The sequence below is a fragment of the Dermacentor silvarum genome, chromosome 6 (assembly GCF_013339745.2).
Source record: "Dermacentor silvarum isolate Dsil-2018 chromosome 6, BIME_Dsil_1.4, whole genome shotgun sequence".
Lineage (NCBI taxonomy): Eukaryota > Metazoa > Arthropoda > Arachnida > Ixodida > Ixodidae > Dermacentor > Dermacentor silvarum.
In genome coordinates, this window is record NC_051159.1 from 185,810,684 (window position 1) to 185,825,943 (window position 15,260).

The following is a 15,260-nucleotide window of genomic DNA, read 5'->3' on the forward strand; positions in this document are numbered from 1 at the left end:
GGAGTGAGAGGGACTGGGCCCAGGGGAGATGAGCGGGAAAATAACAGCTCGCTCGCTGCACTGTGGGCCGCACCGTTGCCGATGCTGCCCGAGTGCCCCGGGACCCAGTCCACTCGCACACCCATGCCGTAATCCCGATGAAGGGATGCGCATGCGACCTTAATATCATGCGCCCACGTGCCTACTCTGGGCGTCGCCGTGAGTGCCTTTAGGGCATCTAAAGAGTCGGTGAATATCGTGAACTCTTTGCCCCTGTGGTCTTCCGTAATATTTCCCGCCTTTTCCTTCAGCTTCTCTAGTGCAAATAGGATGGCCTGCAGTTCAAGTGCCTTAATGGTCGGTTCTTGCTGGTGTTGGTGAATCCGGACGTTTTGCTGCTCACCACTAACGACTGCCAGCGCCGCTCTCGATGTAGTAGGATCCCAGGCCGCATCTGTGAAAATGGCATATTCTTTCAAGTCAGCCCGTTCTGCAAGTTTGGATCGATAAGCGCCGTGGTACTCTTTCGTCTGCCGGCGTGTGACAGGCTTCGTGACTCGAACCTGCACGTCATCCCACGGAGCAACAGCCGGAAGCACTTCCACCTTGTTTCGCAAGCGTTCTCCGTCTAACTCTAAGAGTTGCTGTCCAGAGCGTGTGTAACGTCGACGGCGGTCATGTCCCTCCTTGCGTTCTATAATAATGTCCCTGAGTGGAGGAAGTCCCGCGTACCGGTGCAGGTCTTCCACTCGCGCGTGGCGGGGAAGACCCGTGATCACTCGAAGACACTCCCGGTGCATTCTTTCGAGCTTGTTGTATTGTGCTTTGGTGAGGTCAAAGCATACCGCACCGTAACAAGCCCTCGACGTAAGCACTGCCGACGTCAAAGTCCGAGCGGTATCGGCGCCAGCTCCACCGCGCTTCTGCGATATGCGTTTCACCAAGTGCAGAAGTTTCTTCCACGTAGGTTCTAGTTCTTTGAGCCAGGTAGCCGCTCCGCCGTCCTCGTGAATTGGAATGCCGAGTATCTTGACGTGGTGTTGTGGAGCTCTCTCAAGCTTCTGGCCAGCTAGGTACAGCTCGACTTTCTCCTTTTCTTGTACCTTGCCACCGGGGAGGATGTACTTTGTTTTTTCCGGAGACAGCTGCATGCCTGTTCCTTTCAAGTAATCCGTCAATGTGTCGAGTGCATGCTGCATTGTCTTGGTTGCTATTTCTGTTGTCTTTAGAGGGCCGCCAGGTTCCGTCCACAGTGTCACGTCGTCCGCATAAATGGTGAAATGGACGCCGTGAACCTGTCGTAGACGCACAGCCAGTCCTCGCATGACTAGATTAAACAGTGTAGGCGATAAAATTGCGCCCTGAGGAACACCTACATTGTTCGTGAATGTCCTTGTACATGTGTTGTCACTACGGATCTCGAATGTCCGATGCTCCAGGAACGATTTCACAATGTTTACAATTCGTATTCCAGGGCGCGCTTCTTCGAGCGCCGAGATTACGGCTTCGTGTGTGACACTGTCGAATGCCTTCCGTAGGTCCGCGGCGACCAGGATGCCGGGAACCTTCTGCCTACCCCGCCGCTTCCTAGTGCAACGACGGAGCAAAAAGAGGCTGTCTTGAGTGCAAAGGCCTGGTCTGAATCCAGTCTGACTTGGGTCAAAGTATGGTTCGTTGTGACTTTCCTCGAGATGGTAGGTGAGCCGCGTGAGGACTAAGCGTTCGAGAAGCTTGCAAAGTGTTGATGTCAACGATATAGGCCGCAAATTGCTGACATCGTTTGCAGGTTTGCCTGGTTTTGGGATAGGGCTCACCACGGAGTGCTTCCACTCGGCGGGAATTTCACCTGATAACCAAACTTTGTTTATCTCTTCCTTTAACTGTTCTTTTCCTAGTTCACTGAGGTTCCGCAACAACTGCCAGGTAATACCATCCTTGCCCGGTGCACTCTTGGCGTTGACAGAATCAAGAGCCATGATCAGTTCTTGCATAGTGAAAGCTGATTCGATATCTGCGTCCGACGTAGGAACCATGCGTTGGTAAATTTTAGCATCAGGTGGTAGGTCTGGCTGAGGGAAGAAAGTGTGCGCCGCCTTCAGTTCGAACTCGGAGGGTGAACAGCCAGTAGCCAGCATTACATTCCTGACGGTATTGCACTTCTTTCTCTTTCCAGACATGCCCTTGAAAGTGGACCACAGCTTCCGAGTCCCAGTCCGTTCGTCAAACGAGGCGCAGTGGTCGCACCATCGTTCTCGGTCAAGTTCCTTAGCATAACGACGCGCCTGCGCTGTCTTGTTACGAACCCTGAGCAAGTCGACGTGTTGCTTCCCATTCTGGATGTATACCTGATGTAACATGGCTCGCGTGTCCCACAGATGGAGGAGATGCTTGTCAGGTGTTGGAAGGTGCTCGTTCACTTCAATATTTCTAGTGGCTTCCCGAGCTGCACTTGAAAGCTTCTCTATGAACGGTGTGTTCTTGTCGCAGGCCTCAAAACAGGAACGGAACAAGTCCCAGTCTACGGCTGACGTCATTCTTTTCTTCTGTCCGGTGGCCTTCGCCTCGACTTCAATCCAGATTGGGTAGTGATCGCTGCCCATTGGGTCGGCGCCACACCTCCAGTCATTCACAAGTCCCGGTGTCGTCCAAGTCAAGTCAGGCGTGCTGTCACGCTGCCCCGAGTGGAGTGCGTGGCGAGTGGGGTAGTCCAGGTCGTTCGCCAAGATAATTCCGGCTGCTTCAACTTCTTCAAGGAGTAAACATCCCCTTTCTGAATTTCTGTCATATCCCCAGCTTTGATGATGAGCATTGAAGTCTCCTCCAACCAATAGTCGATCCTTTGGGTAAATGTTTCGCAGTTCACGCAACCATGCGAAATTAGCTTTCTTCGCACCAACTTTCTTGTAGCAATTGGTTTCTGGGCGAAGGTAGGCGGACACAAGTAATGTTTGACGACCTCTCAAGTTACATCGCACCGCCACCACCTCTTGGATCTTGCTACAATACTTAGCTGTGTCGAGCTTTGCGTGCGGCACATCCCTGCGCACAAAGACAGCCGCCTGTGCTTCAACGTGCTCTTCTCTCTGTTGGTCGCACTTTTTCTTTCCAGTATGCGCGTGTAATATGCTGGGTTGAAAATACCCTTCGTAGCCCCGGATGCCAGGAGTGGTGCCCCTCGTTTCTTGCAACAGAAGCACCGCCGGCCTGCCCACATGTTCAAAAAGGGCATTGAGTTCGGCGGCGCACTGGTTAAGTGAGCGGCAATTCCACTGCAAGACATCCGGGGACTGTTTAGGCACTGCATTGCGGCCGCTGCTGTTTGGTGAGCTCGCCATGCTGAGACAAAATGGCCATCATTTGATCCTGCTGTGTCTGCAGGGTTTGCATAAACTGTTGCATCATATCCTGCTGTGCCTGTTGCATTTGATGCCATTGCTTTAAAACTTGTTGTGTCTGTAAAACTTGCGTCTGCGCCTGAGCTTGTTGTTGCATTACCTGGGCTCTCGTATCGTTCAGAAATTGCGTGATCCACTCGGGAGCGTGGTATGCCTGCGGTACGACTTCCACTGAGCCTCCTGTTTCTTCTTTTGACGGCTCTTGGGATGGGTTCTTGAGCTTTCCCCCGTTCATTGGGTGCGGCCGTGTATTTTTAGGAGGTGGGGCAGAGCCTCTTCGTGGTGACAGAGATTGTCGTCTCTTCGCTTGGTCAATCAGCGTTCTCTCCTCTTTCCACTCTGCTAGGCGATGCTGGAGTACTAGCTTTTGCTCGTTTCGCTCCTTCAGTTGTTGGTGAAATCGTGTCCGAGCCGTGTCTATGGACCGCTGGATTTCCGACAGCTGCTTCTGGAGACGAGACAATGTATTCTCAAAGTCACGGGTGCTGACTTCGGTTTCCATGTCAATCTGCTCCAGCTCCTTTGCGATCTCTTCTCCATACCGCGGACTGAAACGAGACGTTTTCTTCGAAGTCTTCTGAGCACCAGAGGTTATCGAAGCGTAGGACACCGGAGAAGGCTGTGATGTTAACAAATGAGCACCGGAATCCGGGGGTTTGCTTGATGGTCTTGATTTCGAGCATGCCTTCTGTTGCTTACGGCTTCCACTCCTGCCTTTAGATAAGTCCTTTGATTGACTAGACGACTTGACATTCTTGCCTGTTTGCATGGCACTACGGGACTGGTGTCCCTGTGCAGCCTTGGCGTGTTTGGCAAAAAGCTTGCGCTGTGGGCACGAAGCGTCTGTAGCCAGGTGACCGTCCTTCTCGCAGTTACGGCAGTATTTCTTGTCCGTCTGGGGGCATGACTCAGGGGGTTCCTCATGCTGGGAACCACATCGAGGGCACACTGCATTCTCCGCAGGGCACACATCTTGCTTATGGCCCAACCCATGGCACCGGAAGCACACCACGGATCGCGGCTCGTAGGGGATGACATTCTTGAGAAAATCCCAGTATTTCACGTATCGAGGGGGGCGGGATGATGCGAATGTAATCAACACCGACCCGCTCTTTCCCATAGGGCGAGCCAGGAGTATCTGCACATTCTCACTGTCAAGTGCTTGAGCCAGCGTCTCCGATGTCTCATCAAGTGTGCAGCCGTATATAACACCACGTGACATGCCCTCGCTCGGGACCTGGTGCACAGACACTGGGAGAGGTGGCGCCGACGGAATTTCCAGGGTATTCAGCTTTAGCAAATTTGATGCTTGTCTTTCGTCGCACGTCTGGACTGTGAGGGTGTTCGATGCGTCGTTGAACCGCAGCAGTTGATGTTGAGCCAACCTCTTGTCGTGCGATAGTGCGCTAATGGCGTGTTTCACTTCACGGGCGTTAAGCGAAACGATACTGCGTCGTTCTCTAGGCCGTATGGCTAAAACGAAGCAGCCAAGTTCGGTTCGCTCGACAACCCTCGTAGGTCTAGTTGAATTCCCTTGTTCACGTTGGGCCGCTTTTCGTCTGGAGCGGGTTGTGGCGCGTTCCCATAATCCGTCCCCTTCAAAGCCTTCTTCAGGCTCATGGCTGGACCATTCGGCTTGGAGACTGGCTGCCTTGCGTATGTCAGCATCATCTTCGAGCTGCTCACTCTCCATTCTTCGTCTTTTAGTATCATGGATTTCTTCACGTGCATTTTGGCGCCTAGCTTCTTGCATGGCAGCTGCAGAAGTTGGGAGCGCGCGCTGCGTTCGAGCTTGCCTTTTAGATTCGTCAGTCACAGACACAGCTGCGGACGCTACATCCATCAGCTCCTCTCCGCCTGGTGTCGTGGAGGGAACGCATGACGTTGCAGGTTGCACAATGATGGCCCTAGATGGTGCTGCCATAGCACTGGACTCGGGTGCCGGTAACGAAGCCAAGCCTAATGTCAGGCTTAGCGTTCGTTCCGACGCCGCAAACAAAGTGCCGAAAAATGTTCTGACGAGCTCAAAACTGAGTGAAACTGCGCTCACTTGTTCGGAAGGTGAAGTCCTCCAACTGGTAAGAGCATTGACGAAGAGTGTGGACTTGAACCATGGGAATAAAGACCTGTTCACGGGAGCACCAAAAAACGCGGCCTTCCCCGTCGGCGTCCAAACCGGAAGTCTCTTGTCTAGGAATGTCGTAGAAAAAGCGTGAGGAACGCGCTAGGAACGCCGTCGCCCGTGGACGCCGACGCGTCCCATACCCGCAAGTAGCCCTGTTCACAGCTTCGCTGTTCGACCATCTTCACGGAGTGGAAGGGGTGATGATTTTTGTTAATACATTGGTTAGATGCTAAGGGCAGCATGTCTATGTACATGGACAACGCAAACATCACCTCGTGTTTGCTATGACAAAAGCCGCTTTGCTTGGCTTAAGCACTGAGGAGAACATCGCTTAATAGCTTGGCGCGTTGATGCGGCATCCTCGATTTTCGTGTCTACTCGCGGCATTAGAAACCCATTTCACGAGGGCTTATCTCGTGCGTTATGACACAATGGACTAGATAAAAATAACGTCAAATTTTTCGGAAGTTGTTGGCAATAATATGATTAAACCATTTCCGTGCAGTTACGCAGACATCTTAGTTTATATCTGTATGAATACTTTAATTCTGGAGTTTTAAGTGCCAAAATCACGATTTGATTGTGAGGCACGCCGTAGTGTGGGTCTCCGGATTAATTTTGACCACCAGGTTATCTTTAACGCGCTCCCCACGCATGGGACAATGTAGTTCTTGCATTTCGCCCCTATCGAAAGGCTGCCGCCGCGGTCGGGATTCGATCCCGCGACCTGGTGCTTAGCAGCGCAACACCATAGCCGCTAAGTCACCACGGCGGGTGCTGGCTGAATACTTTATATAATAGCTTCAGAGTTGAAATTAATCTGAAATATCACATACAAGGCGTCTCAGTAGGATATTGTGGCTTGGTGCCTTCTTAATAGACTAGATATCAATATTACTAAATCTAGCTTTGTTATCTTGTCGTCCACCTTAAAGTGGGTACAGGGGACTCAATGCTAACCTTTGATTCCAGCACATTTTATTCTATTTCTTTTTTCAATCACGTATTGATAATATTCATGTACATATTGTTACGGAGCGATCCACACATGGATCAACGCGATGCTTGGGCCGGATCGGACATCTCTTGCCCTAGCCTCCTCTGTATATATTTTGTAAATATATCCTTCGCCTCCATCTCGCTTCCGTCACACTTTGGTGGTGGTGCGGGGTACGTCTCGCCTCGTAACGGAACTTCGCAGCGGCCGTCGTTTCGGACATCTGTCTGCAGTGGCGGAAGACACAGCGTCTACATCAGCGCCCGCCACTTCAACGGTCGTGCTTGTGCAACCCCGGGATCCTGGCACGTTCTCCGGTTCCGGTGACGCGGATGTTGAAGACTGGCTGGCGCATTACGAATGCGTGAGTAAGAACAACCGATGGGACCCTACCATGATGTTGGCAAATATAATCTTCTACCTGACAGGCACTGCGAAGGTATGGTTCGATAATCACGAAGCTGAGATTGGGAGCTGGGACACCTGCAAAGAAAAACTCCGAGAATTGTTTGGGAAGCCCATTGGCCGGAAGATCGCCGCGACAAAGACGCTCGCGTCACGTGCGCAGACGGCTACTGAGTCTTACGTCGCGTACATAGAAGACGTATTAGCGCTATGCCGAAAGGCCGACGCCGAGATGCCGGAGGACGACAAGGTTGGGCATATCTTGAAAGGGATCGCTGACGACGCCTTCAATCTTTTAATGTGTAGACACTGTTCTACAGTCGACGCTATTATAAAGGAGTGCCGGCGCTTTGAGCAGGCTAAAAGCCGGCACATTGGCCACTCATTTGCCCGGCTTCCCAACACGGCGGCAACGTCCTCTTGCGAAGACCGCACGGCTGCACAACCGTCAGTTCCACCAGGTCAGCTGACGCGTATTGTACGCCGCGAACTTGAGGCCATGACCCCTGCTCCAGTTCACGCCGGTGACTCGAGCTCGATTACGGCTCCATTCGTTCAAGCCATTGTCCGGCAGGAGCTCGCCAACATGGGCATTCACTCTGTGTGCACCGTTGCCAGCCCAACAAAAACTTCGTGGCGTCCGCCCTCTTCCTATCAAGAGCAGCGATACGCTACTCGATATCGCGACCCTGCTGCGTGGCGAACCCCTGACAATCGACCGATATGTTTTGCTTGTCACCGTATCGGCCACGTCGCTCGTTATTGCGCCACCCGCTGGTCCTCGGCGCCTCGCACGCTGTCTACCCCTTACCGCCGTCCCGAGAGCACCCGCATTCCGCCTTCATCCCAGTCCTATTTCCCCAACGCCGATGTTTCCCCCAGGATAAGTAGCCGCCCCCCGTCGCCGCGTGGTCACCAATCACGCTCGCCTCCAGGCCGTCGCCCGTCGTCTCGCTCACCACAACTCGCCGCCCGTCGTCCCCCTTCAACCCTGCTCGTGCCTATCAGGAAAACTAAACAATGCAGCGCCCAGAGGTGACGCTGCATTGACGACTGCCACCACAAATCCTCTTCTGACGCTGCCGACAAGACGAAGCTTGTTAGACGTTGATGTTGATGGCGTAACTGTTTCTGCACTCATCGATACTGGAGCGCACATCTCTGTAATGAGTGCAGATTTTCGTCGACGCCTTCATAAAGTGCTCACGCCTGCCGCCTCCCGCATCCTCCGCGTCGCTGATGGAGGGACTCCTGCCGTTCTTGGGATGTGCACCACCCGCGTCTGCATTGCTGGTCATCCCACTTCCGTCGAATTTGCCGTCATCGAGAAGTGCCCCCATGACCTTATCCTCGGCTTAGATTCTTTGGCCACTCATTCTGCCCTCATTGATTGTGCGACCGGTGCTCTTCAGCTTGAGCTGCCCCATCCTTCCGACAGTTCAGCCGACATATCGCCACGCTTATGCTCTCGCCACCACGTTCGTTTGCCGCCTCAAGCTGCTACATACGCTACTTTGACGTCTTCACGCGACATTCCCGATGGCGACTATGTCTTGTCTCCGATTCTCGACGTCCTGTTAGCCCGCGATGTCGCCCTGGCTCACACCATTGTTTCCGTAGCTGACAATACGGTGGTCGTGCCGCTTCTCAACGTCAGCCTGTTGACTCAGGTTATCCCGCAAGGCATGTCGCTGGCCACCATTTCCGCGCTTGACCCCTACGAGATTGCCACTTTGGATGCCGATGTTTCTCCGCCTTCTTGCTCGGCTAACTTCGTGCCTTCGTCTGTCGACGACATTAACAAGATGATTGCTCCCGATCTGACCCAGGCGCAAGCCCAAGATCTCTACCGGGTCCTGGCGTCCTATCGTGACATCTTTGATTTTGACGGCCGCCCTCTAGGCCAAACATCAGTCGTGGCTCATCGCATCAACACTGGTGACGCCACTCCTATACGCCGACATCCATATCGCGTATCGCATCACGAGCGTCAAGTCATCCAGAACGAGGTCGACAAAATGATTACAAAAGACGTCATAGAACCTTCATCTAGCCCGTGGGCCTCCCCTGTCGTTCTCGTGAAAAAGAAGGACGGCAGCTGGCGTTTCTGCGTTGATTATCGGAATTTGAACAAAGTCACTCATAAAGACGTCTACCCTTTGCCTCGTATCGATGACGCCCTCGACTGCCTTCATGGAGCCCAATATTTTTCTTCCATCGACCTTCGGTCTGGCTATTGGCAGATTTCAGTCGACCCTATGGACCGCGAAAAAACTGCCTTTATTACGCCCGATGGCCTATACCAATTCAAGGTCATGCCGTTCGGACTGTGTAATGCCCCAGCAACGTTCGAACGTATGATGGACTCTCTGCTGCGGGGATATAAGTGGTCCATCTGCCTAAGCTATTTAGACGATGTGATTGTCTACTCGCCTACGTTTGAGAGCCACCTCACCCGTTTATCGGCCGTTCTTGCCGTCTTCCGAAGAGCCACCCTTCAGCTGAACTCCGCCAAGTGCCGTTTCGGGCGGCGCGAGATAACTATGCTCGGTCACCTTGTCAGTGCTGCCGGTGTTCAACCAGACCCCGACAAGGTGCGAGCAGTGCAACAATTTCCCGTGCCGTGTTCAGCCAAAGACGTCCGCAGTTTTGTAGGATTATGTTCTACTTTCGTCGCTTTGTCCGGAACTTCGCGGACATCGCCCGCGCTCTTACGGAACTCTTGAAGAAGGACGTTCCTTTCGTGTGGGGACCCGAACAAGCAGCTTCGTTTTCTGCCCTCGTCCGCCTACTCACTACACCACCAATACTGGCCCATTTCGACCCTTCATCGCCTACGGAACTTCGCACTGATGCTAGTGGTCATGGAATTGGGGCTGTCCTTGGCCAAACACAGTATGGCAAGGAACGTGTCATCGCCTACGCCAGTCGCCTTCTGTCCTCGTCCGAACGAAACTTTTCCATCACAGAACGCGAGTGCCTGGCTTTAGTGTGGGCTGTCACCAAATTCAGACCTTACTTGTTTGGTCGAACTTTTTCTGTAATTACAGACCATCATGCTCTATGCTGGCTTTCGTCGCTAAAGGATCCGTCTGGACGTCTCGGCCGCTGGGCATTACGGCTTCAAGAATACTCGTTTGCTGTGCACTACAAGTCTGGACGATTGCACCAGGACGCTGATTGCTTATCACGTCACCCTGTTGATGCTCCCGACCTCACTGACCCTGACTCCGACGCCTGCGTACTGTCCATCCTTGATTTGGATGATATCCCCACCGAACAGCGACGAGACGCGTCCTTACGGCTCATCATCGACTGTCTTACCTCTCGATCACCAGACCATTCTGTTCGCCTGTTTGAGCTACACGACAACGTTCTGTATCGTCGTAATCTCAGCTCAGATGGCCCAGAGCTTCTGCTTGTCCTACCTCGCCATCTTCGCTCCACTGTTCTTCACAGCTTCACGACGTACCAACTGCCGGTCACCTAGGTGTCTCGCGTACTTACGCCCGCATCCGACGCCGGTTTTTCTGGCCTGGCATGTACCGTTCTGTGCTCCGCTACGTCGCTGCTTGTGAACGCTGCCAACGCCGCAAGCGCCCTTCAGCGCTGCCTGCAGGTCAGCTACAACCTATTGATATCCCTGCAGAGCCATTCTTCCGCGTCGGCCTTGACCTTCTAGCCCCTTTCCCTACGTCCATCTCGGGAAACAAATGGGTTGCAGTCGCGACAGACTACGCCACGCGCTTCGCAATCACCAGGGCTTTACCGACAAGCTGTTCTACAGACGTCGCTGACTTTATCCTACACGACGTAATTCTACATCATGGCGCCCCTCGGCAGCTCCTCACTGATCGCGGGAGGTACTTCCTATCAAGCGTGGTATATGACATCCTTCGTGCTTGCTCCACTGAACATAAGCTCACCACCGCTTATCATCCGCAGACGAATGGATTGACCGAGCGCCTGAACCGAACGCTAACCGAGATGCTGGCCATGTATGTTTCCCCAGATCATCGTGACTGGGACTGCACGTTACCCTTTGTTACCTTTGCGTACAATTCCTCGAGGCATGACACCGCCGGATATTCACCGTTTTATCTGCTGTTTGGCCGACATCCTGCATTACCATTCGAGACTCTCCTTCCTTCGGCTCCTCATTGGCCTACTAAATACGCCAGTGACGTCGCAGCTCGAGCCTGTGCAGCTCGTCAACTTGCCCACGATCGACTTTCTGTTTCGCAAGCAGCCCAGAAGTCCCGTTACGACAGCCGACACAGAAGCGTGCACTTCACGCCTGGCTCTCTGGTCCTCCTATGGTCGCCATGCCGCCGCATCGGCCTATCAGAGAAGCTCCTCTCACGTTACACCGGGCCCTACAAGGTTCTTCGTCAACTCGGTGACGTAAATTACGAAATTACTCCTGGATCCTGCTTCTTCGACCTCATCGCTGCGAACTGAAGTTGTTCATGTTTCCCGGCTGAAGCCATACTGCTCTTCTAGCTCCTCGCCTTCATAACAAGCGCCAGGACGGCGCTTCAGCCGCCGGAGAGTGATGTTACGGAGCGATCCACACATGGATCAACGCGATGCTTGGCGGCGCGACAAAGACGACGATGAAGATGCTAGCTCTTGGGCCGGATCGGACATCTCATGCCCTAGCCTCCTCTGTATATATTTTGTAAATATATCCTTCGCCTCCATCTCGCTTCCGTCACAATATGAGCGTGCAAAATCGGCGAGAGCATAAAAAAATGTAACAGTTTCGCCCTAAGGGCGAAGCAATGAATGCGATAGCAACACAGCAATGTCATACGAAGTAAGGTGAGCGGCTTTGGTAGCAATATGAATTGTAGTAAACATGAGCTGATTAAGTAAGCAGGTGTGCTGCGGCGTAAGTAGACCGACATGAAGAGAGACTCGATGACCACGAGAAGGCGCGTGTGAAACGGTGGTGTTGATGAGAAGCGCTTCCCGTGGGCAGCGCGCGTGCGAAGGGACACACCTGTAGCGCTGCACTGCCGATCCGGGCAGCATTAGATGTGCAGCGTGCGTTGGAAAATGTGGCCCGACTATTACTAACTGAATGAACAAGCGTGGTGTGAGACATGACTGCAGACAACGACTGTCAAAACGCTGGCAGCAAGCGCATATATACGGCGCAGCAGCGGGCGAAGGTACGTGCGGTCTATCGCTTCAACAGAAACTGAGCGGCGAACGCACAGTGCATAAAGGTCAGAGCCGTGTGGAGATAAGAGACGGTGCGGCGAGCGACGAGCGCGGTTGTTGGCAGAGGAAAAGTGCGCCCCCCCCCCCCCCCCCCCCGCTCCCTCCGGCGCTGGCTTCCCGCTTCGCTTGCTTGCGCGTGAGAGATTGAGTGCGTTCGCTCTCCGTGATAGCGCGCGTCCCAGCACGCTTCCGCTCGGGCATACGGCGCGCGGTGAAGATTTTATCTATACGGAACCTCACGGCGACGGCGACGCCGACGGCAGAAATCCGGTTGAAGTGTCCATATAATTGCTATCGCAATAATAAAGGAAGCCGCATACATCGCGTCTATTATGCGCACAGAAATCTACAAGAACATGAGTCCGTACCAACTTGCCCAACTTCCTACTCTATAATTACAGTTCGTAATATATGAGCATATAAAATTTGAATAGAATGGCTTTTTTAACTAGAGTGACAGCATTAGAATATGAATTAAATTGACAATATTATTTATGTCAGAGCCCCTGATCTCTTTTTGCAACGCTTCCTTCCAAACGTACACATCAACCATTATTGTCATGGGGAACACATGCCCCACCCACTGCAATATACCCAGAAGCAGGTGATCACGTAGCGACATCAGACGTAGTTGAATTGCTCATTTCTTACGGTCGGTTCAGAAAAAAGAGAAATATTCATTTGATTCTTCTACCTACATTTTTCAGTGGAAGGTTCACGTTGCCGATAATTACTAAAGCCACTTGTCTCACCCGAGATCAGCCCGATTCACCCGAGATCAGCCCGAATAAGTAGTGATTAGTAATCACTACTAGAGCACTGCACGGGCCCATTTTTTCAGCCCGGGCCCGGCCCGGGCCCGCTTTTACTTTCGGCTGCCCGCCCGAGCCCGATCAAAACTTTTATGGCGAAACCCGGGCCCGGCCCGGGCCCGAAAATAATCTATGTTACCCGCCCGGCCCGGCCCGCCACCCCTTTACCTTAGGCCCGAGCCCGACCCGAGACCAAAAAATTCATGTTTTTCAGAGTTGAGACGCCCGAGAATAACTCGCTGCACGTTACATGCACACCACCAGAAAGCCCGAGCCTGGCCCGGGCCCGCTTCAAAAACCCTGAGCCCGGCCCGGGCCCGGGTCAAAAAGCACACGCCGTGCCCGAGCCCGGCCCGAGCCCGTGAAAAAACTGCTCTACCCGGCCCGGCCCGGGCTTTCGGGTAAGCCCGAGCCCGTGCAGTGCTCTAATCACTACTTATTGCCAATACCTACAATTAAATATGCAAAATCTGCTAGGGATGCTTCTGCCAGATTACTTTGCAGGTAATTACCATCTCATCTTAAGGTACATCTGACTTTTCGAGATTTCAGTCCAACCTCCGTAAATTTTGCATTGAATATAATCATTCCACTGGTTACCATTTTTAATAAAACACTGTTCTGTGCGAATAAAATTTGTGTTATATACTGAATCGAGAAATAATCTGTTCTTGTGCTTATGTACGGCTGTTGTATGTCTACGTTTTGCGGACAATACTTACGGGAGACCACTCTTAGTCTGTTTTCTCTGGGAGCGTGCATATTACACATTTTTTAACATTTATTACTTGCAATAAACTGATTGTTTACCGAAACGCTCTTTCGATTGTATGACTGGTGTTTCTAGGTCATGTGGAGCGCTGCATTGCACTGGAGCTGCTTAGAGTAGCCAGTGACTCCGCGCTGCGGAGTCTGTGTATCTCCTGGTGTACCATAGACTCTTCTCACCAAGTTTTCTTGCCCCAGTGCTTGCGTTCATCACTTCGTATATTTTTTTATTTGAAATTTTGAGATCAATAGTACAGGTTTACACATACGGCAGCCTCGAGCTTTGCTACTAAAGGCAACTGTTCGCCTCACTGGGCCGCAGCACTCTGAGATAAGTTTAAACAGCCCAGAATACAACATACAACAGCAAGGTACAGTATAATGTTAGAAATACACGGCAGTGAAACATTGCACGTTTCATTTTCGGCAACGAAAAAATTATACATAGTGTATATGTGCATGTGCCGGTAGTGCATCTGCGTCTTTGGATGCTCTCCGCCTACATTTAATGGCTGAGAATTCTCGCAAATCGTGCAGGGCCTCGCATGCATGGTCCCCGGCTGGAAGGCACCAAGAAGCGTTACAGCTTGGGCAGTGCGATCGACCTAAGCTGCCTTGCGGATGCGCCCTTGCATGAGCTCAAGTGGCTCATCAACGACAGGGAGGTGAGTGCCACCATTGCGCTAGAAATTTTCGCGGAGAAAACTGTTGCGCACAAGAGCTCTTTGAATGTGATATACGCGCGCGGTCGTAACTGTGGTCATCACTAGTGCAAAAGGCTGTCATTGATATGAAAATCTTGTGCCGTCTACGTCACGGTCATGGGATCAGGTAACACGTATTTAAAGACAATCGTGTTGTGAGCCACTGTAGCATCGTCACGCAAGTGGCATAAGGCCGAGAAAACTGAAGAAGGCTCAAACGCCCCGCACCAGTGCAAGCTACTTCTTTGTGTCCATTTATTGTGTATGACCTGCGTTTATTCAGCTCGATATTTCTTGGCCTACCGTGGTCACTTCTTTACTTTCGTTCATGTTTCTCGTAATGTATGCCCCGAACCATCCACACGGAAACCTTCCAAAGTATCGCAGACAATTCAGTTTTGTTTTACTGCAAGCAGCAGCTATGACCGAATGACTGAATTGGTTTCGCTCGTTGCACTTTGGTTTAGGCATGACATGACGTGGCGTAACAATAATTATGCAGAAGCCACCGACTACGATTGTCTATGTCATCGAATAGCACGAACGAACGAATGAGCGATTATAAATCATGTAAGTTAGAGTGTATAAAACTGTGTGGCGTTGCGACGTCGTCGATGCTCTCGAAGTTGTTTTTCGCCAACTGCCTTATTCTTGGGGAAACCTCCATGTTTGAACGTAGAAATAATCTGTCATGAGTGCCTCGTTTTGCCTGTCTATGCTGATCACGACCATGACGATGAAGAATTGCGCACTAATACACCGCTTCTTCTCTAGAACAACACTGGCAAATTTGGAGCACTGTCTTTTTGTGAAAAAAACGTACTTGAATATGCTTTTTACATGAAG

General features: G+C 52.0%; 1 protein-coding gene across 1 annotated transcript in view; it reads left to right on the forward strand.

The window, feature by feature from the left end:
* LOC119456541 (uncharacterized) overlaps nucleotides 1–15,260 on the forward strand; it is a 491,108-nt gene that overhangs the window by 431,057 nt on the left and 44,791 nt on the right. The window contains exon 6 of the mRNA XM_037718374.2: nucleotides 14,248–14,375. Within this exon, the coding sequence (XP_037574302.1) occupies nucleotides 14,248–14,375 (128 nt within the window). The remainder of the gene's footprint in view (nucleotides 1–14,247; nucleotides 14,376–15,260) is intronic.